The following is a 25,250-nucleotide window of genomic DNA, read 5'->3' on the forward strand; positions in this document are numbered from 1 at the left end:
TCCAAATTCTGGATCTTGGAAAAGATAGAGTTGGTGCGGCACGTCGAGCACTCGTTCGTAAATATTCTTGCGGACTTCGATAGGTAAGCTTAGGAAACCGACCTGAAGGTGAGGTCAGTTTAAAGTGTAAACCAAATGCCAACAGGTTCAGAAGCGACTGATGATAGCCGGGCTAACAATGTGTTGGATTCTTTGTAGAGGATTTATGTGTACCAAGTGGAGTGATTGGTGTCCGTGCCCCTCAACTTTAGATGGAGGTTATACTTCTCTGGTTCACAAAAACATGTATTCGACTGTGTTGACCATATTGGTTATTTACAAGCCTTTTCGGCGATTTTCAACGTTATTCAATGAAAGGCGGAATGTAGGACCTTGAGGACCTTTGTATGGGCTTACCTATATAAAGGGCTTCCCCTACACCTCAGATAGTTTTGGTCGAGCACTTAGTCAGACTGAATTTATCGTATTATCATTTCGGAGGTTTTCACAGACTGGCGGACCTCGCGAGAACTTCAAGCTAAGCGCCATTATGTTGAAGTACAGTTGTCCACTACCGGTTATCACGACTAGAAGTAGAGATGCATAACTCTTTTCCATTAACACCACCAACAATCCCGTGACTCCAGCAACCCCAACGCAAGAGATGAACCATATCAGGGCAGCCAATTATCTACTCCTGGGGAACTATCAACTCATCGACATCGGGACCTATAATGTATCGAGTTAGACATTATACGATTCAGCGACAATTGGGCATCATACCCCAGCCTCCTTTGTATCCACTGAAAGTGACGGTGTTCACATCGCCCTTGTCCAATGTAATATGAAGGGTCGAGGTAATGGTGTATTCCCACTACCAGAAGGTAGGAAGGCTAACACATGTGATTGGTCGTTAACCGTAATGTTCGCATAACGTTGAGAACTATCCCCGTTCGCATACCGTATACGGAGAGTGATTGGGGCAGATCCTACGCCCGCCAAATTGCTGATTCGGAGTGTTCCATCATCGGAGCCACCGAGATAACCAACTGACTTACCACCAGAGCAGCTGCTACACGAAATAACCTTGGCACCGTTAGAGAGCATGTTATTGGATGATTCTGCCGCATAATTCTTTTCGGAGCCGCCGGTGGACCAAGTCCCCTCAAGCGGAAGCACCCAGTTGGCTTCATTTTGCTATTTTCGAAAACATCAGGTCAGAGAAGTGGACTCTATGTTCAAAGCATCGCTGCTTTATATGACAACTTACTAGTGTGGCCTTGGTTCCATCGATAGTCAAGGGAAGCCAGATATACGTTGACCTCATGAGATTCTCAGAGTCCCACCGATCACCCATATATCTAAACATGTTAAAACGCGCTGTGGCAAGTTTCCTATAAGTCACTTACAGCACGGAATCGCCAACCGCAACAACAAAGGTGGTTTGCGACTCGAATGTCTTAGCTCCGGATGGCGCAAAATTCTCCCAGTCGGTCCAAGGCCCACTAAGACTCCTTGCGGTGACATACTTATTATCGTTGTTTGCTATCCATGTAGTTAGCCTTCTTCATACTGAACCGCCTTTGCCTTGTGTCGCCCTCGTCGAATTCTCACATACACCACCCTGTATCGTAAGTCAGCAAATAATAAGACTCAAACTGGGTGGATAGGTGAGGACGAGACCTGTTAACTGAGATCCAAATAGAAAGTATACACCATCCTGTTTGTACATAGCTGGGGCCTCAATGTGTTCTGGGAAGAGATGGGTGGTTTCGGTGACGTTGGTGTAGTCATCAGTCAGCTTGTTGATTCTCAGCCCATTCGGTCGCTAAGCGGGTCAGACGATGCGCACTTATGGGGCCTGCATTCTTGGTCACTTACATCCTCCGTCAAAAGATATCCAGTACCATCATCATCCTTGTACAGGCCTATGTCACGCGATTCATGACCTAGGGGCTGAAAAGATCCTCTGGAAATGTGTGCATCAGCCCGAGCGTCGTACAACTTAAGTACCAAAGAAGGTGTAAATTTACATGTATTCATATGCACCACACACGCTTGATGAAGTTGCAACACCAGACTTTGCCTCACCGTAGTTACTGCTATCGATATGCATCCACATCACGTACTTCGAAGTGGCATCATTGTAGATGACATGTGGTCGCTCGAGAACACGGTTGGGGCCCAAGTCTCCGCTGCTCTGACGAGAAAGAAGTTCTCCTACAAACGTCCACTCCACCAGGTTCTACCATGTGTAAGCTTGAAGGACCATTTTGTTGCTTGAAAAAATGTATCATTCGGTAGATCTTCACCTTGCTTGAATAACAATTAACAGATTGGAAGGAGCTTCCACCCAACTTGTTTTCACCGATCCAGTAGAAGGTCGAGTCGACTTCGATAATCCCTGATGCTCGTGAGTACACAGGAATGGTCGAGAGTGCTCAAAGGTGCTAATGCATATGATACCTCCGCCATGAGCCTGCACATGCTGATTGGTTCCGGCCGCAGTCCATGTAGCGCCCGGGACCTGGATGCCGACATTAGCAAGAAGATGGTATCAGCTGAGTCGTAAATAAGCACCAACAATCTGCAGCGTAGCCGAGGCGACACTCGCCAGCCCTAGCGCTTTGATCAAGGAACCAGTCATGATAGCTTCCAATATCACTTGCTTTATATATGTAAATGTAAAGTAAGCTTTTCTTGAATGATCAGGAGGAGGGAACTTGATCTGGTAGTCGAACGCCAAGTTATATACTTTAGAGGTAAGACAACGGTGGAGACAAAAATTGAGGGGTTGTTGAGTAATTTTTCTAGATAGTCTGATTAATGCAGTCCCCCCTCGGTTAATAGAGATAAGACTGGTCTGACCTAGATATTCTTCAGGCTTGGACCTAGCTAACATTGCATTCACCATACCTTATCCGTCACGGATATATGGTCTGGATGGCCAATGAATAACTATGTATGGAAGGTTCATGGTGGATGTCTGAGCATTTGCAATAAGATGCCAATTATCCGAGCTTGGGCACGGAGGCCCCGCCTTTCATTGTACCGACGGGGTCCTTAGACATAGTATGTCTAATTTTTAGTTCACAACTTGATATGTATATACCATACTATTTTCCAAAATTATCAACAGAGGACAAATATCGTTGTCACAAATTCAGAAGCTTGAGAAGATAATCGATACTTCCACCTAGCTGGGGAGCGATGTTCTATATATATTCCGAAGCGAACCGCTCACGCACGGCTAAAAGAGTTCGCGCAGAATTAGTACACATGATTAGAAGACGCCAAAGGGCCCTCAATCAAAGACCCATCTATCTTCCCGATGAGGTCCATGACAGTAAAAAGTGATTAGAACGCCCGCGTGGACCAAGTAAGTGGGTGGCATGATTTATTATCCCTTATATTTAATTTAATTCGTCTGTGATAGAAGGGTTCTTGCGCTAGACCAGTTTTGATATTCTGTCCAATGCGGTGAGTAGAACAGCCAATGAATTTCACTCCACTGTTACTGCATTGAAGTTGCACCCCCTTGACCAATCCCCATTTCAGATACTACTGATGTATGGTACCAACTGCAAGTGTATGAAGCTTTCTATCTCGCACAATGAGCTTAGGGCTTGGTCGTGGAACTCCTCGCTTCTCGGGCCTTTATTCTCTTCCCTGTGAGGCCTTCGTCGGCTCTCCTCTCCCCGTTCATCTGCTTTTCTCTCAACTCGCCATTCGCAATGGTCGGGGGCATATTGATTTTGATTGACAGGCAACAACCTCTCCCTCGGCTGAATGACCACCGAAGGCCAATGCCATGAGAAGTCCAATGAGCAAGACTGTCCGCAATGAAATAAGGCGATCGACAGTATAGTCAGCGATTCCCCGGATTCCCCGCAGACAGTGGGATTTCTCCAGAGCATTGCCCCACATTACCATGCAGGGAATCCGGTCCATTCTGCCGCCACAAGGGAGGGGAAATCTTCAAGTGTGCTTGGAAAGTGCTTGGAAAGTGCTTGAAATGACGTATATAGTGCCCCCCGCCCCCTGAGCAAGTAACATCTCGGTGTATCACCGAAGAAAAGCCGAAGGGACATCAGTGTGGTACCAAAGTTTGCTGGAGTTAGGTGACTGTTGATTTCGGTGATCGGGGAAAAGGCGACCGTCCATGTAGATTTGCTATAGCGTAGAGAATGCTTTCAAGGGGTATATGAACAGCTGGTGTTGCTAGCTGTGGCAATTCGGCTGCTAGCGGCTCTAAATACCAGTCCGCTCCAAACGTAATTCAAAATTCATAGTTTCACTACGATGTCAGTGTCTATATCGCAGCTATCGTTTGAGCACCACCGTCTTGCACTAGGTGTTGCGGAGTCTGAGCCTCGCATCTCGTGGAGATTCGAAGGCCTTGCACCAAACTGGACGCAGACTGGGTATGACATTGAGGTCCTCCGAAATGGCGTACCGCGAGTTTACTCTGCCAACTCGTCTGATTCTATTCTTGTGCCATGGCCGGATACTCCTCTAGAGACGGCCGAGCAGGCTAGTGTTCGAGCACGATCCCATGGACAACCGGATCAGCCCTCTACTCCATGGTCGGACTGGAGCTCAGTTGAGATAGGTCTACTGAACGAGTCAGACTGGGGAAACGCTATCCCAATTGCTGCGGACCGCAAGACCGACGTTAATGCTCCTAAACCTCCAATATACTTCCGTAAGTCCTTTTCCGTGGATCAGGAAGTAAAATCCGCTCGTCTTTACATTACTGCGTTGGGCGTCTACGAAGCGGAAATTAACGGTCAAAGGGTGGGTGATTATGTTATGGCGCCTGGATGGCAATCATACAACAACCGACACGTCTATGATACCTACGACGTTACCCATCTTATTCAGCAAGGTAGCAATGGAATCGGCGCCACTGTTGCCGAGGGGTGGTTCTCTGGACTTGTTGGATTTGGTGGAAAGTACCGGAATAACTATGGAGACACAATCGGCTTACTTTCCTTGCTCGTTGTCATCCTGCAAGACGGGACGAAAGTAGATATCCCAACCGATACATCTTGGCAAGCAAATACTGGGCCCACTGTCGCATCTGAAATCTACAATGGGGAAACATATGACTCACGGCTAGAGCCCAGTATTGCAGGATGGTCGTCTGGGTCGTTCAATCCTGATGGTTGGTTGACTGTCAAGAGGCTACCTGCGCTGAAAGGAAAGCTAACTCCCCCGGACGGCCCACCCGTGAGGCGGGTCGAGGAAATCAAGCCCCAAAGGATCTTCAAGTCCAGTTCGAACAAGACCCTCATTGACTTTGGACAGAATTTAGCCGGTAGACTGAGGTTGTCAGTAGCCGGGCCGCGCGGAACCAACATTACTCTTCATCACGCAGAGGTCTTGGAGGGCGGAGAGCTTGCTCTTCGCCCACTGCGTCTAGCTAAAGCTACTGACACGCTTATCTTGAACGGGAATGGTACACAGATCTGGGAGCCACGATTCACCACGCATGGCTTCCGATATGCACAGGTAGATGGCTGGCCGGAGTCAACGACAACTTTGGACGGGGATTCTATTACGGCAGTGGTAGTACACAGCGACATGGAGCGCACGGGCTGGTTCGAATGTTCGAATGAGTCACTCAACCAATTCCATAACAATGTTTTGTGGTCCATGAGAGGCAACTTTATCTCTATCCCAACCGATTGTCCCCAACGAGACGAGCGTCTAGGATGGACCGGAGATGCACACGCATTTGGTCCCGCCGCTGACTACCTTTACAACACTGCTGGGTTTTGGCGAGGCTGGCATCGCGATGTTTGGTCTGAGATGCAAGCTAACGGCACAATGCAAGTACCGCCTTATGTGCCTATTATCCCCCCGAACACAGACTCGAAGCAAGGAACTGCCGCAGTTTGGGGTGATGTCACTGTTGGCGGCCCCTTTAACCACTACCAGTCGTTTGGTGATCTGGTTGTCTTGCAAGAACAGTACTCACAGGCCCAGGCCTGGATAGAGACCGGAATTCCGCGCGATGACAGTGGCCTCTGGAATCGAGACACTTTTCAGTTCGGAGATTGGCTAGACCCAAAAGCACCACCTGACAGCCCTGGTGATGCAACCACGGCCACCCATCTTGTCGCCGATGCTTACTTAGTGCGCATGACCGAGCTTCTAGTCAATATGTCCACTGCACTGGGCTATGACGACTTAGCTGAGAGGTACAATCAACAGCATGCCAGCCTGATCAAACAGTTCCGTAATGCGTGGATAATAGACGGCGGAATGGCCAACAGAACACAGACCGCATACGCTCTAGGTCTGCACTTCGGCATATTCACCACGGTAGAAGAGCGATCCGTCGCCGGTGAGACCTTGCGCAAGATCATCGCCGATAATGACTACCTCGTTGGTACAGGCTTTGCCGGTACCCCTCCCCTTGGATTTGCCTTGGCCGAGATTGGTGCCACAGACGACTTCTATCGCATGCTTCTTCAAACGAAGGTCCCATCGTGGTTGTACCAAGTGGTGCAGAACGCGACGACGACCTGGGAGCGCTGGGATAGTCTCTTGCCGAATGGTACTGTTAATCCTGGGGAGATGACAAGTTTTAACCATTATGCCTTTGGCTCCGTCGCGGACTGGATCCACCAGGTTATCGGTGGGCTTGCTCCGGCGGAGCCTGGGTGGAAAAAGATTAAGATTGCACCAGTTCCTGGAGGGAACATCACCAGTGCGGATTCTTGCTTTGTTAGTCCCTATGGGAAGGTTAGCGCAAAGTGGCAAGTAGATGGGGACAAATTCGACTTGGAAGTTACAGTCCCTCCCAATACGAGGGCCGAGATCACATTGCCATATGGAAAGGTGACTAGGGAAGTAGGGTCTGGGCTTTATAAATTTTACGAGCTGACGCAGTAGTACTTGTATATTAAGATTGTGTCCTGTTGCTATGCATATTCTGCATGATTGCTTTCACTGTCCATGAACGGTTTCTGTACGACGACCATAGTGACGTCTTGTTCAGGTCACGATAACTACATGTAAGTTGGAAACTGCTAAACACTTTGGGAACCATCACATTAAAGTTCATATAAAATATTATCCGTAATGTCCTAGTACAGAGGATCATAGTTATTCTATGACAAACATAGATACCACGCTGCAATAAGAGGTAATCGGGGCTGATTACGAAGGGACGCATATGTGCATTCCCTTTCTGCTCGAAAGCCAGGATTCCAGGAAGATATCTCCGACGTTTAGATAACATATATAGTAGTGCATGTTGGACATTATCAGTAGACTTACTACTTTCTGTAGTCTACAACATTTCCTTCAACCTCCTTGAACCTCAACTGTGTAGTATTTGAATATCATGTATATTTTCTAACTATTCTCTACTGGTAATCAAATTACCTCAGACTCTCGGACGGATACGAAATATTTAGGGACATGCCCATCACGATGACGCCTGGTAGATCAAATCTCCAGTCAACACCGTTGCTTTGGGATGTGCTAATGTTAAACTTGGCCGGATACCCGCCACTACAGACAGTTTAAAGCTGAAATCTTTTTTATGACCCTTAGTAAACGAAGCGCCCAACTGGAGCTCTCCAAGGTATGGCTACGGCACACTTCCTGCTTCAATCTTATTCTCCTTGATTGTTGCTCCTATGCTCACCTCCGTTGTAGACAAGCAGATAAAGGCTCTAGTAATAGCGTTTGGGATCACAGATGGGGATATCTTAAATCATATGGCCCGGAATGAGGTATGCAGTATTCATTGGTGGTGTGGGCGTATCTTTCGGGTTGAGTTGGGAATCCGTCTATTCTTGGTACAATAGATCGGTCAGGGAAGATTCCGTAGATGCTTTGGCAACGTCATAGTATATGAAATACGTAGGAAGGGTGAGGCAAGCTTACGTTTTCACATTTGCGCACGTATTGTCCCCTAGAGTACTCTTCCCATACCGGGATTCCTCGTATACGAAACAAGAAATAACGTCTTGTTTGACGTTGAGGGGTTCTGCCCAGCGGTAGTGGTAGACTGGGCGTCCAGGCGAAAGAATCTCAGGTCAGGCATACTTCGCTATTACGCCCAAGGCCTGTATAGAATGCGGCCGCCTCGATGTGCAACTTTCCCTAGCCCCACTGTTTGTATACTTCAATGCTTCGTTGACTTCTTGATCAACTACAAGCCATTCTACTTCATGGCTGAAGGAGGCATCTGGTCGGTGCTCGGTTTACGCTCGACCTATTGATTGTTACCATCAATACCAGTATTGAGATTGGTGTCCGACTGTACATCCGCGGTTTCTCAGTCCACGGTCGTGTTCATGTTGACTTCTGGGCCTTCGGCTTCGATATTGACTTCGGAGACAGTAGTTCCACCGCGCAGCCATTGAGCCTCGACGATTTCATCCAAGTTGCGTCCTAAGCGAAGACACTGGGAGGACCTACATTCCTGGGCTCTACCACGGGCGACAATCCTACAGCGGAGGACGAGCACAAGAAACATGTTTTCTCCGTCGAAGAAGGCCTCATCCCCAAAGAGAATATTCAATCGGAACCGAGTGGTGACCCGTAGACCATCCATCCCGCCAGCTTTGAGTTCTCGATCGCCTGCAAATTTGCGGTAAATGAAGCTGTCGTCATCACCATGACTCCTCAAAGCGGTAGCTGGGAGGCTCCTGCTGTAGGAAAAGAGGACGTGATCCACGCGGAAACCAATGCAGGCCAAGGACATTGAGTCTTCCATGACAGTCACGATTCAACGTACTGGTGCCAGTCTTCTTGAAGACGATGACTTCACAGGCCCCAAGTAGGAAACCAATGAAGCTGTTTACAGCGATGTCTTCGACGCCCTCTAGGGAAAATGTAAGTATCCTCGTATTATAACTGTATTATCATTATCGTAACAACTAAACAACACATCGGATTCCGAGTCCAGTGACCCATCTAAGGTCAAAAACCTCAGTGAGCTTCTAAACGGAACATCAAAAGTAACCATGCGACTCATGACCGGAGACCACGTAACCAAGTCCGACCCCTTGCTCTCTAATGATAAGACAATCGCCTATGAGGTTGAAAAGTTCTAACTGGATGGGTTGACGGCCTCCTCTATCCTACCTACAAAACCACGGTGCGGGGACTTAGAGGCCCAGGCCCTATCGGACGACTAGTGGGAAGACGTTCGCAAAACATAGACCAAACCGAGTGCTGGCCCAGATACGGCGAATGTTGCCGTAAGCCTGCGGACCGATGTGCTCGCGACCAAGCTAGGCTGGGATCCAGCTAGTATCACCTCAAAGGCGAACCGAATTTCTGAAGCGAAGCCTCAGAGGATTCTTGATGATATTGCGAATATTATTTGTGGGCGCCTACTATTAGTGTGGGATAATTGCGCTTTTTCTTCTAACTTGTATTTATGTGGTGTTCGAGCAGTCTTTACTGTCAATCGGATCTTGCGTACCTTGATATTAGAGAAACGAATGCAGTGCTCCTTGCTCATAGCTTGATTATATGGTCTGGGCTATCCTAATCATAAGTCAAGCGTGCAAGTTGTTAGTAAAGCTTACTCTTAAGCCGAGGGCGAAGAAGGAAGTACGGAGTGATTTCACTATTGATAGCCACCCTACGCTAAGAACCATAAATACGAAGTCCTCGACTAACTTGCCCCCATAGCTCAGTTGGTTTTAGAGCATCAAGCTTATATGATCACGGCTCACGCTGGGTTGTATGCATCTTGGAGGTCAGCGGTTCGACCCCGCTTGGGAGCAATTTTTGCCTCTTTTATTTTTTTTTCACCTTTCAAATTACGAAAGCCTATCTCCACCCAACATCGATTTTTATCCTTCGCGTGGATTATAGGTTACATTTTGCACCCTGGGCGACCTTCTAGGTTTTTTTTTTTTTTTTTTTAAATAATTCAATGGTGGTGGTTTCCAGCTCTAGGGGGATCCGAAGCTTAGTCCGACTCGTTCATTGATGTTCGAATATGGATGATCTTTATCTTCTATCTTCCTGACAACGAGCACTACTAGTGATCCCTCTTACTATATAAAAGAATACATGTACTATGGGTGGAGTATACGTCGGCCATGATGGCTGGTACAAATAGAAAGAGTCGTTTATCGGCTGTGGTAGTCGATGGGTAATCAACAATCAACAGCGGGGAAATAATTAACTCGGAGCAAGACCTTTGTTAAGCCTCCGCCTGATCACCCGCGGCCAACATTAATGTGCAAGTTTCTAACCCACCCCTGGCTCAAGTACACGTCACCAAATGAGCAGTTGTTCCTGCTGGCGTTGGCCATCCATGTCAGACCTGTTAGCCTGGTGTGCATCCGATGCAGTAAAATGTCAGAAGATATGAAGAAATCCAGTTTTTGTAGGAAACTGCGGGTCTGGATGTTAGTGGTGGATTAGGGTTCGATGCATCTGTCGCTCGCCTCGGCCCGAATTGGATTTATATCCGTCCGGTTTCATTTACGCGAGCCAAAGGTACCCCCATCTGATCGATATTGCCTCGTTGATATTATTGTTTCCATTTGGGGGCTGGAGTTACGTTGCGGTACTGACGATGCAGGTATGCTTGGAAAGTATGTAACCCATATTGTCCGAACAAATTCATATATTTTAGCACTGGGCTACAATAAGAGTGGAAATGTAAATCCCTATGCGTTTCTGTCCCAGGACGTACATGCGCACAAAGGAGAGATAAGACAGATGAGTAATAGTTCTAGATATTGGCGCTCTCGTAGCTTCCAGGCCCATCTCAACACTCTTAGAATATCCTATCACTCGACATTCAACCGCACGAAGCCCTTAGATCCCATATACCCTTGCACTCCAGCTGCATACTCGTAAAGATAGACGGCCATGGATGCGTCTATAATAGGTCAGCAGATGATATGCCTCAATAGAGATGAACTTACAGGTATCCACAGCCTTCTCCAAGTTCATCTTCATATACTCGGGTTGATCCTACACTAGTTAGCCCCGGAAGTTGACTGAGACTGCGCTGGCTTACTGCATAGTCAGCTCCCTTTTCCAGCCATGCCTGGATGAGCTGGGCATCCCGGCTTGTAGATTGCCAATAATTAGAGAGAACCAGGACACAAGACTTGAACTCTGACAGGGATGTCAGACCCAGGTATTGAAGTTCCTCCCGTGCTTTACGGATCTGCTCCAATTCCTCCTCTAGGTTCTTCTTCTCGCGGGTCTTTTCGTCAATGTCATTCTGGACTCCTAGGGAGAGTAAATAAAACGCTCTATACCTATAGACTGGGCGATGTGACATACTGTTGGCAGCGATCGCCAGTCCAATTACAGCCGAGATGGCCACACCAGCGGCAATGAGTCCTCCGATCTGTGGGGCAGTCAGACCTACCGTTGGACAGTCGTAATGAAACACAGTCACTTACAAGAATGATCGATTCGAGCCCCGGAAAGACCTTACTAGCAATAAGCAATGATGCGATGGGGATAGCAACTCCAGCAATGGAGGTAATGGCGGTTTGAGCTGTTTTGATATCATTGAGCGTCTGGTTTAGCTTCTCCAATTCTTCCACCAAGGCCTTGATCTGGTTGGTGAGCTCGCCTTCCTTGTCCTTGGCCCAGCCCGAGAAGGAGCTGATGAAAGCCTGGAAGCTGGAAGAAAGCTCGGAGTATCGCTCCTGTACAGCCTTTGCGCTAGTTTCAAATTCCTGGGCATCCTGTGGTACTGATTAGCGATGGCGCACTTCACCACAATTGTGGCAAAAGGCATACAGCAATGAACTTTGCAATGCGAGTCTTTCGCTCTTCCACGGTATAGTTGGTGTCCGCACAAAACTTGATGATTATCTTGTCAAACTCTACTATGTGGTTAGATCCATATGAGTTAATAGGAATGAGTTGGATAACTTACGTTCTCCATGTTGACCAATGTTAGTTGCAAGATACCTGCTGTCCCGAAGGATACCTTGGAACGTCTTCTTGAGTCAGTACCGGAAAGGAGAGCCTTCAGCAGTGTTCACATACGTCCCGAAGGCCGATCAATGTCTTTTGAAACCCGGATTCATAGATCTGGTCAATCTGTGCGAGCTTGAGTTGCAGCTTTGTGAAGATCTCGTCAATTTCCTTCACGGCCTGAGAGGCTGCATTTCCGGCTATTTTCAGGCGAGCCAGTCCTTCCTCGGACGACAACGTCTGGCCAACACCGACCGTAAAATTAGCCTTTTGCTGGTCGTTTTGGAGTGGGTAATGCGTGTCAAGCCCATTCGCGAGAGTGTTAATCTCATCGTCGGAGAGAGTGTTGGCAATATCCAGCACTTTTTCTGGAGATTGGTTGTCGCCGATAAGGTCTTGAAGCTTTTTAGCGACCTCATCGTACGAGGGCGGAGAGCTGTCTGTGGTGTAAGCTGGTAGAGGGTGCATCATGGCTTAAGAGGGCTTTGTTTAATTGAATTGGGGAGGAACGGCTTGAATGATTCCTTCAGTCATGGGCTGCGATCTCGGTCTTATAGGAACTGTATCGATGGGTATAAAAGCCACCCACCAGAATTCGGCTATTTCAGCTTGTATCAACCGAGTGAGGTGATACGAGGTGATTCGCCCCTCTACAAGGGCTAGAGTAGTACTTGAACTGCAACTCAAGGTCATGGGTAGGTAAGAATTGCGTTAGCAGCTGGCATGATCCGGGCTTTTTGCCTGTTTCATCTTGGCCTTGGCTGTATGAGCGTTATCGGGTCTGGAAATGCTATTTGGGCAATCTGTTATTTACTCCATAGCTGAAGTTCCGAATCGATTGTCAATGGTGGGTTGTACTAAGCTCGTTATGTGGCGAACTGGAATTAGTCTATGCACAGTACTTTTGTCTTCAGCCCTCGAGGGTCGCACAGCCAATCCGCCCATTATGGCCCTCGCAAGGGCACGAAATCGTCATATCAATTGAAATTTGAACTGCTGGCGAGGGTAACGTTGTCTAACGGTGTGCTACGTAATCTGATGCGACGTATCGTGTATCACGAAGGCTATATGTATATTCTTCAGGGATTAGGCCTAGTAGAATTTAGGGTGACCCTTCGACGATCATCTTCGAAAGTAGATTTAAACTCCCATTGATTCATTTGAGAATATAAAACTCTGTAATAATCATTCCCCCTCGTCACAACCCTACTTTTCCAAACATCACGCCATGGCTTCCCAACCAGTTGAAACCATTTTTACCAAACTTCAGCAACAGAGTACCAGCTCAGCATCTCTGCAGTTGTGTATTCAAGCCGTCCAAAATCTTTCGGCTGAGGAGCAAAATGCTCTGGTTGCATTTGAGCCAGCGTATAGCCTGACAGCCGCAGACAGACAGGCATTTACAAGAGCTGCAATTCAGGCCCTCTCAGCCGATGATGTTGACGGAACACTGTCGGACGCTGCTAACGGTGCCTACGATGCAGCCAATAATATCTTTGAATTACTTATGTCTTTCGTTCTCAACTGCATTTGCTATGATAATCAGTTCGGCACGAACTACACCGATGAGAAACTTACGCCAATACTTGTGGTTAGTGCAGGCGTCCATACACATGAATGAGTAACAAGGCCTAACTCGTATAGCGATATATTAAAACAATGGTAGACAGCGTTCCCTTCGCCAACCAAGTTGCACAGTATGGAGAAAGTTAGTGTCATCCAGCATTATTCATATAGCCACCTGACTTATGGGTACTTAGATTTCGACGAGGAGGTGATTGCGTTCTGCGCAAATCAGGACCTGAGCATTGATCAAAGACTCTCCAAAATTAGGGGATACATTTCTGTAAGAAGCTGTGATTCCCACTAGGAACACCACCTCTAATTTAGGTAGGATGCTGAAGAATTCGAAGCCAAGGCAACGGAAATACAGAGCACCCTCGACAAAATTCAGGAGGAGCTTCTAGACCTCCTCAATGAGATCAACAACCGCGTCAAAATGTGGGCTAAACCTAGGAGCCCCTCAGCTCCTCGTCTGGCTGTTTCGGCAGCGAAACCGCCATTTAAACTGGGGGTAGCGGTACTTGATGCCCTGCTTTCTACACCCCTCCGCCCATTGATCATGGTATGTCTAACTAGCTGGCCTCGAATTACCACCATGTCATACTAAGTGCCTACATGGTAGATCGCAGGACTTCTTGGACTGGGAAATCCTGAGGCCGTACGTTCTGCGTATGCAATTGCGGCATCCGGTAAGTCGGTCTCTCTCATATTGATGGTTTTTGTTAACAACTATCAGAGGTGGTACGAATGTCCGCAAAGAAACCAACTGCTCTCACCATACTTCACGAACTTCGATCCGTAGCCAACGGGGACGATGTCAACGCAAAGTACTTCTCTGATTTTAGAGACAATGTTAGTGTCTTGAATACCTACTGGAGTGCCACCATTGTCGATGCTAGGTCCATTGAAACCTGGCTGGAGGATGGGGCTTCTTGGGTGGTATGACTTCGACCTTCCACGGGTATCCTGTTCTTGTGCTGACATTCTTAGGACTTCCCGGAGTACATGGAACTAAACCTCAAGCAAGGAGTCCGAACATGTGAGTGTTGGAGCCTAATGGATTGGATGTTAGCTGATCGTTTCAACAGATGTGAAAATTGCAAAGTACCTGAGGTCGTACGCGACTCAGATCGACAGTCTCCATTACGATGAGCTACTGGAGGCAGCCGGTTACGCTTAGGCTATTCTAACTCTTCCCACTGGTATCCTGTTATAGCACCGCTTACGGTACACGCTAGCGTTCTTAATAGTAGCGACTCCTATATTTCTTCGGTTCATTGTAACTAAACACGAAAGGGTCAATTCGGCCTTTCCCCTATATACTTAGCCAATAATGTAGGAGAAACATTTGGACTATATCTTCCGTTACTAGCACGGACAAGCATTATACTCCGTTAGCAAGGTACCCACAGAACCTCAGCCGATTATTCATGCACCATGGCCGACGGCCGCCCAGACACTGCTAAAATCTGTTAGCTACATATGTAATGCAACGCTAAAGAACCATGCAATATTTACAGGCATAAGCCAGCAAATTGCTCCATAATCTCAGAGCTGAACCTCCCCTTTCCGCCACCTCCCTCCCCGCACCCGGTGCCAACAACGAGTCCCTTGTCCAGAAGCTGTAAAAATTCCTAGGAATAACACGTAATCCTGCATGCATCGACCGGGTATATTGGTCTTTATAGCGGAGACGCCATTCTGTAAATATGACGTTGATTCAAGCGTGTCGACAGAAATGGCCTTAACAAGGCAAATATGGTTGTGCTAAGCGGGGAATCCCAAGACTCCGACAATGGCCCGGTTTGGCTATGCCCTATGATAGTTACATCGCATCGTGGCGACAATGCTTTCCGGCCCAGGAATGTCATTGCTGACGCGTACAACATGGTGATGGTGCCATGTTTACATTTCGATCTCAGCTGAATGTTCCCTATTGTAACACCTCCACATTTGGTTCTTTGTTCAGTTGGCTCGACAGCATTCTGTGCAAGCAAAGCTATATGAACATGACAATTCTCAACCTCTTCAGGGAAATCAGTCTCCTCTCACCATGACGCTCTGCGTAAATAACACGAACCATCTTTCTCCTTAACCAAAATGATGACTGTTCCACCTCCACCCCCTTACATGCTCAGCGGCTCTCCCCCATCCTACGACGAGGTCGCCAAAAAGGTCGACAGCCTGGTCGGCAGCAATCCTAGCCCAGCCAAATATCTCGACGCAGCCACCTCCCTCACCGAAGAGGAGCGTGCCGTTCTCCAAGCCGGAGCTGAAGAGCACAACCCCATCAAGACAGATGAGGACAAGAAGAAATACACTCTCGGGGCTGCTCAGTCACTCTCCACGGACGAAGCCAAAGCCAAGCTCAAAGAGGAGGCTAACACGGCCAATAAGGCTGCCAGAGACATCGAGGACGTTTTCACCTCGCTATCACTGAAGATTGCGGAGATCGATAATGTTCACCAGTCGAACTTTGCTCCTACTTTGAAAAAGCACAGGGATGTGAGTTTTCTCCCATGCCAGTTTGAGTGATGCGAAGGGGTAATATCTTAATCGGTATGCAGGACTATCGCAAGGTGCTTGATTCCAGTCGGATGCTTGCGGCGGATATTAGCCAGTACGGCGCGAGTATGTATATGTCTCAGTTGTCGTGGGGGTTTTCTGGTTGCTAATTGTGACGGGCTGCAGGTTTCGATGCAATTATTGTTAAGTTTTGTGCTGATCAGAACTACACCGTGGACCAGCGCAAGGAAAGAATTAATTCATTCATCGACGTGCGTATCCTCTTCATTTCGTTTCTATTTTTATTTATATTTTGCTTCTATTTTTGGTTGTTACTTTGTTTCCTGGAGCGGGAAACGCTAACGTTTTACAGAAAGCAACGAGCTACCAACAACAAGCCGAAAATGTGAAGTCAGACTTCCAGACACTTGTGGACAATTTTGCCGGTTTTGTTGCCACATTCGGGGACTGGGCCAAGGACAAGGAAGGGGAGCTAACCAGCGAGATCAAGAAGATTAATGAAGATCTGGTTGACTTGAACAAAACGCTGGGTGATCTCTACATCGCGCTGATGGCGCTCGGAGGAGCGCTTGCCGTCGGGCTGCCCGTTATAGGCGTTGGAGCCGTTATGGCAGGGCCAGCGGCACCGCTTGTTATCGTATGCAGCCCCAAAGCGATCTGTGCTTGTGTTGATTTGCTAACTTGTACAGATCGGAGGGTTGATCTTCTTTGGAGCGTCGGCTGCTGCAATTGCTGGAATTGCTATCTCTATTGGTGGTATGTAAACGGGGCATTGATCTTTACATGGCATTAGCCGCAGTCGGATATAGGCTCATTTTCGCAGTCATCCAAGGCCAAATCCGGAACAAGACGGCGCAAAGAGACAATCTTCAGGCCCAGATTGAACAAATCCAGCAGACCCGCCAGGCACTTCAACAGCTTGGAGAAGAGAAGTATACGGTGTTGTCCACTAGCATTAAGACCCTCTCCAATTATTGGACCTACACCACGGCGCAGGCTCAAACTATCAAGGGTTGGCTGGACGATGGGGCTCAATGGGCGGTAAGAGTATAACCATTGTACTACGTGAACCGTATCTGACTCTACGCAGGATATTCCGGAATATATGGAAATGTATCTTAATCATGGGGTTCGAGTTTGTATGTCTCTCTACGCTTAGCTGTCTGTTTCGATTGTAGCTGATTCTTCTAGACGCTTCCCTAAGCGAATATCTTGATGCTTATGCAAAGGGTATCACCACGATTGAGTAGCCATTTGGACGTACGCTACGAAGGTTTTGATGTTGTGATGATCAGGGTGCGGTTCGGTGGAATGTGGCGGGCGGTCCTCGGTCGTCCGTCCTTCGGGATAGTACTGCGTTAGTGTGTAGTTAGCATTTGCGAAATTTTGCACTCTCTGAGCTGTTATGGCCCAAAATATCGGAAATGCTCTCTTACTTCAAAATACGGCCACCATCGCTCGTCTTACCTGGACTTGTAAAACCTTACTCTGTCTCCCCACGGCACTGGTCGCTGTGACCTTTGTTCATGCTTGATTCAAAGGACCATTTCGAATCAACTCTGTATATTGAGCGACCTTCATGGAAATTTTGATACCGGATACGCCCATGAAACTCGACAATTGCCAGGACAAGGTGGCGCCCTCTTTGTAGGAGTCGTCCTTCTAGATGGTACCGCCCGGAGGCCTTCCTTGAAGATGATGGAAGCCATAGACCAAGCAAAAACTGAAGACACAAATCATTGAGTGTGAAGGCTTCCAGCAACAGAAGGGGCTCGTGGTTGACTATCTGCGCGTCGTGTGCCAGTTCCAACCGTTGGTGAGTGTTTGCCGCTATTCGCGCTTGGTATCTTTCGCTTCGACATCTAACGGGAACTAGAAGCGGGCCTCAATGGCATATCTTGCCAGCGGAATTGCGTCGCGCCTTGGTGGCTAGTTTAGCAGCAGTTTGCGTTGTGAAACATAAATGGATGCCGGGTCAGTTTACTGATGTTGTGGTATATCGAGTATCCTTTCTTCCACAATCACATCTTCAGAGAAGGCGCGCTCGCTGGCTATAGACTGACGCGTTTTTGTGGCTACGGAATGCGATCGAGCTGGAACACGAAGTTTCACAATAAACAATAACTGATATTATATTGCGTGAAAGACATGCTGGCCTTAGGCAGAAGATCACCAGAGCTACAGTCAGACCTCAGAGCACCTTTCGTTGCCCGAGTGTTTTTCACATAAGAAATTAAATCAAGAATCTACCATCTCTACGTACTCTGTGTCACCGATGGAACAGAATAGCACCACATGAGCAGTTTTTGTCGACCAGCTAAAACTCCAAAGCAGACACGTAGTGTCATGAGGTTAAGTTGTCTTCTGAATAAAATTAGAAGTATGGTGAATGTATCAACGAAAGGATCATGTTATATATTTTTAATTGGTCATAGGGTTAAGTTTAGACAGTCATGGTTCGGCGGCATCTTGGTTAAACTCCTCAGGGCGTTTATATACTAAGCCTAACGACTTATATTGTACAGTTTTCTCAGATGAAAATCTCCCAGCTTACACGCTCACATTTACTAAACCTTGATCCAATCCCATATCATAGAGATTGCTTTGTTACTGTTTTTCATGCCCATGTCAGCTTCACGAATTCGATCCTGTTTTGGTCACTGGCTTTCTCCAGGGTATTCGCTGGAGGGTAATGGTCACAGATGAGGTCATGTTGACCATAATTGTTGACTCTCGAAATTATACGCTATGCCATGACGGTGGGTGTATTACCTTGTGGCGCTAACCTCATCCTTTTTGGACTCCAACGGGGACTGTCTGTGTGATTTGCTTTTTTTCTCACTCGTTTACTTTTCTTTTCTTGTTTTATTTTCGGGTCTACGCATAATTCAGTGTTCCATGTCGCTCAAGGTGACAGCTAGGGCGCATTTATCCATAATAGGTGACTATTAAGCATTCCTTGAATTACCAGAGTGAATCACACAGCTATCAGGAGTTTCACGTAGCCTGCAGTCTCATCACTCCAGCAAGACCGACCTGCTCCCAGGGTGCCAACCGCAGGACCAACGCGCAGGCCACCTAGGAGACATAAGACGCACATCCAATCTATAATTGGAATTGCTCTACGGTTCGCCAACAAGCGCGATCCCGTACGCTAAACGTTATTGGAGGGGAAAAAACGGTGATAGTTAATCGATTCTGCTTCAGCGGAATCCCTCATCCGGGGATGAGAACCACTGCTTCCCTCCTACGTTAAATTTTGTTCTCAACCCAAAACCCATCTGACAATCCCTGCTAAGGAATGGGTGCATATAGAACTTCGAAGAAAAGCAGAGTAGCCTGCGTGGCTAAGCCTCCAAGTTTTCCTCCTTCCTCGAACAGATACCCGGAACGCAAGCCCGGGCGTTCGTTGCAGCCTGTCCTGCATGCAGACAGGTTATCAAGGCTAACAAGATATTTAGCGTCAGGTATTTTCATGCTTTTGTCTAGCCTCTGTGGCCCCCTGTAAAAGGTGCCGCTGCCGGGTGTGCAAGGGCAAGGGGCTAAAGAGGGACGACAAATCACCTTCTGACCCACCCATGAATGCTTTCGACTTATACTTTTAGACAATATACTCTGACCTCAGGGCTCACAAAGGTTTGTTCTAAGATTCATACAAGTATAGGATATGAAGACTGTTCCCCTTCGGTAGGTTAATGGATATGTCGTGAATATTTATTTAGAAGGTCTATCCTGTGATAAATATTAAGATAATAAGTCATCGTCTTCGTCCGAAGTTCAACCCTTTAACTCGATGAACTCAGCCGCAGGAGAGGGGGGGGTACGTGCAAGGACCTCCCCTTTACTTCCCACAGCTTCCGCGTAGAATCTCACACTGCTATTCAAACGATACCCGCTGTCCCAAGCGAACCTCGTTTCAAACGACTTTCTATTTCGCTCTCCAAGGTATTGGGTTCTATCGCCTAGCGCACCCGCATGGATCTCGTAAAACCTCCAAACCCGAGTCTCGGTATCTCCATTCCATGAAACATAAAATGTAGTAGTATTCGCAGAATCTACATACGTCGCAAGAACCGGGGCTTCCGTCGGGGTACCAGTCCAATTTGCCAGAAACGCACGATAGCTAACAGCATCCTGGATGAAAGCATGATACAAAACTTCGTTGTCGGCATTGAACTCGGTAAATGCGCCTGCGGACCCCCAGCCAACGAATAACCGGTCGTTCGGAAGGAACTGCGCGTTACCCTGAGACCGAGCCTGTAGGTCACATGGTGCAGTGGCTTTGCGGACAACACTCGCAGTACTATCCGTATGGTTAAGCTGGACTATCAACGCTCTTGAGACATCGTTGATGGTCGTTTTGTCGTTTCCGGAGTTGTCGAAAAAGGATATCACTTCGATATTGTCTGACTGTGATCGCCAGCGGGCGTCGTGCTGGAACCCGAAAGTGAAGTCTTGGGTGAAGGTGGAGTGATTTCCTCCGAGCCGCCATATTATGGAGCCATCGGTTCCGTTTATCTTATAGATTGTACTGAAATGCCGCGATGAAATGAGGTAGTTTCCTTCATCATCTTTGTCGACGCTGTTTAGGTGAACGTAATCCCATGTTTGGGCGGTGGAAAGTCCACTGTTACCTGGAGATGAGCCTAGGGGATTCCAGGAATCTAGATGCTTTTGTGTCAGAGAACGAACATTGAAACACGCAGGGCAAAGCAGAACAAACTTGCAGGGTCCAGATGATCCAGGGAATTCCATTCAAAAACAAGCTCCCCAGTACGAATATCAAATTCTGTTCTTTGTTAGATGATATAATCGTACAACCTTGAGCTTACGAACCTTGGAATAGCCCATTTCCTAGCCACTGCTGAGATGAGTTTCCGCCATATTCTGTCAGGTTTGCAACAGTAGGAACATAAATCTCAACCAGGGCAGACTCGCCATTGACAACGGTAAATTCGTGGATAGACGGAATATGATGGTTCCCAGTCTTTGCAGTCACGACATGCTTATAGCTTTGATCTAGCAACACATGTTGACCAACTCCCTCACCATGTGTTAAGTCTATAGTTCCCTGATAGGCTTGGAGCACGGTGTTCCCTTGGTATATAGTCGGATGAAAGTTCCCAACAAATCCAGCGTAGTATCCAATGCCTGACCACACTAGATCGCCATCCTTTCTATAAATGTATGCCCCGCCCTGTTGGATAGAGTCTGAATAAGGAGCGACAAAAACATATTCGGAGCCATTTGCATTGGGCGCTGGCACAGTGATATTTAGTGTAGGAGGCGTGAAGTCCGGACGAGATAGATACCGCCCACCTGTTTCACTGAATGGATGGCCCACTGTTGCTGCTAGAAGCAGGCTGAATTGGGAAAAATATCCCATGGTCCTACCCGGGGTGCAATGTTAGAGTTAACAGATATTAGGCTGGAAACTCCCTTCGCTGTCTGAACATTCTACGTGTCATCAGTTGGGTCGCATCGACATTTATAAATGATGCGCTCGCCATAATGATTGAACATCTTCTGGGGCTGCTGTGACTGGCGGGATTGTTTACATCTTGGATATGGCTTGATAACGCCATTGTCGAAGAGCGTGAGCAATTATCGATTTGGCATGCAGCCTAGGCGGTAGCCGGTCTGTGACTGCCGAATGCACACGGCTTCGAATTGATAAATCTCTCTACCGAGATAGGTTGGCTCGTACTTGTATCATCGCCTTCGTTGATGACGCGATCTCGCCAAGATGAAGTTAACACGCGTTACTACTTCTAGACCATATCTGTCAATGCCATCGCTCGATGCACATTCCACTGCTAATATCATTTTTTTCTCGGGAGCCGTCTTAGATCGTTTGGCGATTCACACATTGATCATTTACTCGTAGATAATCGAATAATTGTGTTGCCGTTGGATGCGATATATTTATAACGCGAACTGGAGGGCCGCGCATGGCATGTCTATTAGTATCTCGTCGTTTCATGTGTTTGGCTTGCTATACAGGGCTTCATGATAATACTACAATGTCTACTGGGCTTCATAGAAATCAAAGATCCGCATCTAGAATCCAGATTCGAATTAAGCTCATCAAATCAGTTTGTTTAGATAGAGTTGGACACCCGCTGTCCAGCTACATGATTAGGTAAATAGGAAAAGGCCTCCCATGGGGAATAGGGTAGGTATTTATGTTACTATCCCCGAACATCCCCAAACATTGATTGGTATCATTGTCGGATCCGGCAAACGGTACTGTACTTGGTACTAAAAGACGCCGAAAACCGTTCTTAGGTGGGTGAGATGCGTGGACGAAGACATCACCATACCCGAAGACATGTAACCTTCGCTAGTAACGATACCAAGGAAAGCTACAAGCGAAGTAAGATCCTGGCCATTTATGCACTACGGTATGTTATCAGAAAGGAAAGAAAGGAAATAGAGCAAGATGTGACTAGACAGCACTATTACTTATGTGCATGGATCCGGGAGAATCTAAGATGGAAACGGTATACATTTCCACTCGTACATGAGATATGCAGCATACACCTGCCAGATAGCCATAGGGATATAATTATTGAGAGGAGCTGACCATGTGCAAGCTATGTTTAATCAAATAACATGACACACTCACTTCAAGTGAGCTTCAATGACACCGACGGGGATTCCTGGGGCCCTCCACACCTTGACTAGCTTCAGACCGGATCTATCAAGCAGGCGCTCCCAGTCCTTTTCCGTGCGTTCACGTCCACCGAATGCCATCATTGTGTGATCCATCCACGCATGAAACATGTTGGAGCCCACATCGGGTAGAATATATTCAGTGATTAGCATTCTGGACCTTTCGCGATCCATAGCTGCCGCCAAGCTTTCCAAGATCTGTCTTGACTCTGGCTCGTCAGGCCAGTCATGAAGGCATCGCCGAATATAATAAACTAGCGCCCCTGTAGAACAGTCAGCCACAAAACCAACACATTGCGGAAAGGCAGCAGGGCAGTTTCATATACCTTTAACTGGCTGTGGGTGGAAGAAATCATGAGCCATGGTCTCAATGCCATGTGGTTGCTTTTCCATTCCATTATCGGCAATTACACTGGCTTGATCCTGCAGAATGAATCTACCTTTCAACTCTGGAGCACTTTGTTTGATCTGACGTAAAATGTGGCCGCGACCACCTCCTACGTCAACAATAGTAGCCGTATCGTCGTTGGCCAAGTCACCCAATTGCTCAGCAAAGGGGTAAAGACCAATTGCGATTAGCCCGGAATCCTGTGCCACCATGGCTTCGTTGAAACAGGTGAAGCGATCCGGGAATTTTGCTATATGTTCGAACATGGTTTCCCCTTCGCAATTATGAGCGAACGTATACGGATTACTACGCAGACGGAAGTTGTTTTTCCAATTTTGTTGGCGCAGAAACTCATGGTTTCTCAACATAGGGTTGAAGTATTCGTCAACCCTGGGAATGTTAATTAAGTGAGTGTGGTTAGCCGCCAGTGGCTACTCACATCAACTTAAAGACCGCCATCATTTGAGGGGCCATATACATTTCCGAAAATGGGGTGTGAGCGTATTGCTCCACCCCAGTCTCACGGAAAGGCCCGAGCGGCGTGACAGCCCGCATGAGTCGTACTATCTTCCTAATTAGATATGTCCTACCATCGGCCATGGTGAAGAGTGTCATTCCCACATACCAATTACGTCCTTATCTACCATTGTCGTTTCTGATATCTCTTTGGCAGAGATGCTCTTCCCCCCGGTTGGGATGGCGTGAAAGACGCCAGCTTCAAGAAGTGCTCTAATAGCTCCAATATTCGCAGCCTAATTTACATGTCGGCAGTTAGTAACAGATACCCTGAAGTCGGGGATAGTAAGTCCTGTTATTCGCCTGTGCGTACGTTCTCGAAATTGGCAAAAACCATATCTGCAGGTCCGCGAATGGTTTGGTAAAGGCGCGCGGTTTTCGCCATCAGGTCATATTTGGCGTCGAAACTGTCGGCTTCCGATGACCGCTCCTTATACCGGGCAACAGCCACGATAACCTGATCCAGGTCATCCTGGATGAGGTCATCGTTTGGATATGTCCTAGCCATTTCAAGCAGAGAGAATCAAGAACTGAGAACAATCGAAGTAACAATGGAAGTAGCAAAGGACGTATGCTTGCTGACACGAACCCCGGTCATGTTCGGACATGAGAAGTAACTTATACATGGCTGCAATGTGGAGTATGAGTGGTCTAGATGTGATGCACCACCAACCATCAGCCTTGAAACAGCAGGGGTGCGAAATGGGATCGTCCCAATTCCAGAACTCACCCTGGCCGTGTAAGGTTGTTGACCTAGATCGATTGAGATGTCAAAATTTGCTGCTCCACTTCAAACTATAGCCAAAGTTCAGGGGCGTAGCGTAACTCAAATCTCCAATTTCTAATCGCGACCTCGTAATGAGGCGACGATCGACCTCGCTTGCATATTCAAAGAGTATACATAGATTCAACAAGACGATCTCTTCCCCGAAAGCGTGTAGGTCAGATCATCTGTCCCTGAATAAGGTTGAGTGATATTATTCTCCAAGAAGATCAATGCTTTTTCCGATACTGAATCATGAAAACTATCGACTCCCGTACTGTAGTATCGGCAGTTCTGACATATCCATTTCTAACCCCGCCTGAGTGACTATCTTTACCCAATACAGCATAGGTCAGGATGTTATTACCATGCCACTAAGCCAACTAATAGTATCGTGTGGAGCATTTACCTTTGTGGCGTCTCGGTTGATATGCCACCCGCGGGATGGCGGTTTGTCTTCGTAGTAGATCTCCCTACCACCTGCTGTTCGGATCTGTAGAATTGGAACCGGCGGAATGTTACATTGCGCCACAAGCAGCGAGTGCACATCAACACCCAATATATATCCCTAAGTTCAAGTATGTTCACGCTGTGTAATCTGTACGAGATACTCAATGTGGAAAGAGCCGTAGTAGTACACTATTGTATCAGTCCGTTGAGTAGCATCTAGTACTAGTAGACAAGGGCAAGCCGCTTTTCAAGGCAAAAAACGAGGTGTAATTCTACTTGTTGAACTCCCGGTGCAGAGTAATCGATTAGGCCCTACGGAGTACTGTAGCTTCCTTTCTTTTTAAAAAAGCGGTTTAAACTGTTGATTCAGAGATTTGGAAGTTCTCTCTATCTGAATTTTTCAGTCTACAGTTTGTGTTTGATAGATGTGAATAGGCCCTTCTTCACTGTATACAA

The 25,250-nt window shown here is 47.3% G+C and overlaps 7 protein-coding genes and 1 non-coding gene across 8 annotated transcripts; 4 read left to right on the forward strand and 4 right to left on the reverse strand.

The window, feature by feature from the left end:
- Positions 1 to 305: 305 nt before the first annotated feature.
- Positions 306 to 3,156, reverse strand: BDW43DRAFT_269458 (glycosyl hydrolase family 43 protein). Its single transcript, XM_032041231.1, has 13 exons — positions 2,848 to 3,156; positions 2,564 to 2,789; positions 2,446 to 2,506; positions 2,292 to 2,383; positions 2,013 to 2,224; positions 1,861 to 1,948; positions 1,663 to 1,807; positions 1,598 to 1,603; positions 1,389 to 1,524; positions 1,250 to 1,340; positions 763 to 1,176; positions 397 to 708; positions 306 to 323 (listed from the first exon to the last, which is right to left on the reverse strand). Exons 2-11 carry the CDS (start codon positions 2,624 to 2,626, stop codon positions 799 to 801), a joined length of 1,272 nt encoding a protein of 423 aa, XP_031902541.1. The 5' UTR covers positions 2,627 to 2,789; positions 2,848 to 3,156; the 3' UTR covers positions 306 to 323; positions 397 to 708; positions 763 to 798.
- Positions 3,157 to 4,281: 1,125 nt separating this feature from the next.
- BDW43DRAFT_309039 (glycoside hydrolase family 78 protein) lies at positions 4,282 to 6,882 on the forward strand (the record flags this gene model as incomplete). Its single annotated transcript, XM_032046626.1, has 1 exon — positions 4,282 to 6,882. One exon carries the CDS (start codon positions 4,282 to 4,284, stop codon positions 6,880 to 6,882), a length of 2,601 nt encoding a protein of 866 aa, XP_031902542.1.
- A 2,753-nt stretch (positions 6,883 to 9,635) lies between these two features.
- On the forward strand, positions 9,636 to 9,740 carry BDW43DRAFT_t67. Its single transcript has one exon. It is a non-coding gene; the product is annotated as a tRNA-Ile (tRNA).
- Positions 9,741 to 10,760: 1,020 nt separating this feature from the next.
- Positions 10,761 to 12,386, reverse strand: BDW43DRAFT_318104 (uncharacterized protein; the record flags this gene model as incomplete). Its single annotated transcript, XM_032048647.1, has 8 exons — positions 10,761 to 10,852; positions 10,899 to 10,947; positions 10,994 to 11,211; positions 11,266 to 11,332; positions 11,388 to 11,678; positions 11,734 to 11,819; positions 11,873 to 11,939; positions 11,986 to 12,386. Coding segments are annotated over 8 exons (1,271 nt in total), but the record flags the coding sequence as incomplete, so codon positions are not given.
- Positions 12,387 to 13,141: 755 nt separating this feature from the next.
- Positions 13,142 to 14,656, forward strand: BDW43DRAFT_309042 (uncharacterized protein; the record flags this gene model as incomplete). Its single annotated transcript, XM_032046627.1, has 8 exons — positions 13,142 to 13,504; positions 13,558 to 13,621; positions 13,674 to 13,759; positions 13,808 to 14,038; positions 14,099 to 14,165; positions 14,213 to 14,415; positions 14,467 to 14,515; positions 14,565 to 14,656. 8 exons carry the CDS (start codon positions 13,142 to 13,144, stop codon positions 14,654 to 14,656), a joined length of 1,155 nt encoding a protein of 384 aa, XP_031902544.1.
- A 798-nt stretch (positions 14,657 to 15,454) lies between these two features.
- BDW43DRAFT_269469 (uncharacterized protein) lies at positions 15,455 to 17,439 on the forward strand. Its single transcript, XM_032041232.1, has 8 exons — positions 15,455 to 15,981; positions 16,044 to 16,107; positions 16,168 to 16,253; positions 16,355 to 16,639; positions 16,692 to 16,758; positions 16,826 to 17,043; positions 17,093 to 17,141; positions 17,194 to 17,439. The coding sequence occupies exons 1-8, from the start codon at positions 15,577 to 15,579 to the stop codon at positions 17,250 to 17,252; spliced, it is 1,233 nt and encodes a 410-aa protein (XP_031902545.1). The 5' UTR covers positions 15,455 to 15,576; the 3' UTR covers positions 17,253 to 17,439.
- A 2,340-nt stretch (positions 17,440 to 19,779) lies between these two features.
- Positions 19,780 to 21,388, reverse strand: BDW43DRAFT_298757 (arylsulfotransferase family protein; the record flags this gene model as incomplete). The annotated part of the gene is made up of 3 exons (XM_032044610.1): positions 19,780 to 20,666; positions 20,726 to 20,791; positions 20,839 to 21,388. 3 exons carry the CDS (start codon positions 21,386 to 21,388, stop codon positions 19,780 to 19,782), a joined length of 1,503 nt encoding a protein of 500 aa, XP_031902546.1.
- A 1,238-nt stretch (positions 21,389 to 22,626) lies between these two features.
- Positions 22,627 to 24,089, reverse strand: BDW43DRAFT_318106 (S-adenosyl-L-methionine-dependent methyltransferase; the record flags this gene model as incomplete). The annotated part of the gene is made up of 5 exons (XM_032048648.1): positions 22,627 to 22,940; positions 23,004 to 23,455; positions 23,505 to 23,628; positions 23,691 to 23,817; positions 23,895 to 24,089. 5 exons carry the CDS (start codon positions 24,087 to 24,089, stop codon positions 22,627 to 22,629), a joined length of 1,212 nt encoding a protein of 403 aa, XP_031902547.1.
- Positions 24,090 to 25,250: the final 1,161 nt, after the last annotated feature.

This window comes from Aspergillus alliaceus (assembly GCF_009176365.1).
Source record: "Aspergillus alliaceus strain CBS 536.65 unplaced genomic scaffold BDW43scaffold_11, whole genome shotgun sequence".
NCBI classification, from domain to species: domain Eukaryota; kingdom Fungi; phylum Ascomycota; class Eurotiomycetes; order Eurotiales; family Aspergillaceae; genus Aspergillus; species Aspergillus alliaceus.

What these genes read in the sequence shown, in the direction of transcription:
- BDW43DRAFT_269458 (XM_032041231.1), bottom strand. Translation starts at nt 2,626, where the DNA reads ATGACTGGTTCCTTGATCAAAGCGCTAGGGCTGGCGAGTGTCGCCTCG. An exon ending in TTAATTGTTATTCAAGCAAG is followed by an intron (nt 2,225 to 2,291) that starts GTGAAGATCTAC and finishes TACACATGGTAG; the next exon opens with AACCTGGTGGAGTGGACGTT. An exon ending in ATGGAACCAAGGCCACACTA is followed by an intron (nt 1,177 to 1,249) that starts GTAAGTTGTCAT and finishes TTTCGAAAATAG; the next exon opens with CAAAATGAAGCCAACTGGGT.
- BDW43DRAFT_269469 (XM_032041232.1), top strand. Translation starts at nt 15,577, where the DNA reads ATGATGACTGTTCCACCTCCACCCCCTTACATGCTCAGCGGCTCTCCC. An exon ending in GAATTAATTCATTCATCGAC is followed by an intron (nt 16,254 to 16,354) that starts GTGCGTATCCTC and finishes AACGTTTTACAG; the next exon opens with AAAGCAACGAGCTACCAACA. An exon ending in TAATCATGGGGTTCGAGTTT is followed by an intron (nt 17,142 to 17,193) that starts GTATGTCTCTCT and finishes TGATTCTTCTAG; the next exon opens with ACGCTTCCCTAAGCGAATAT.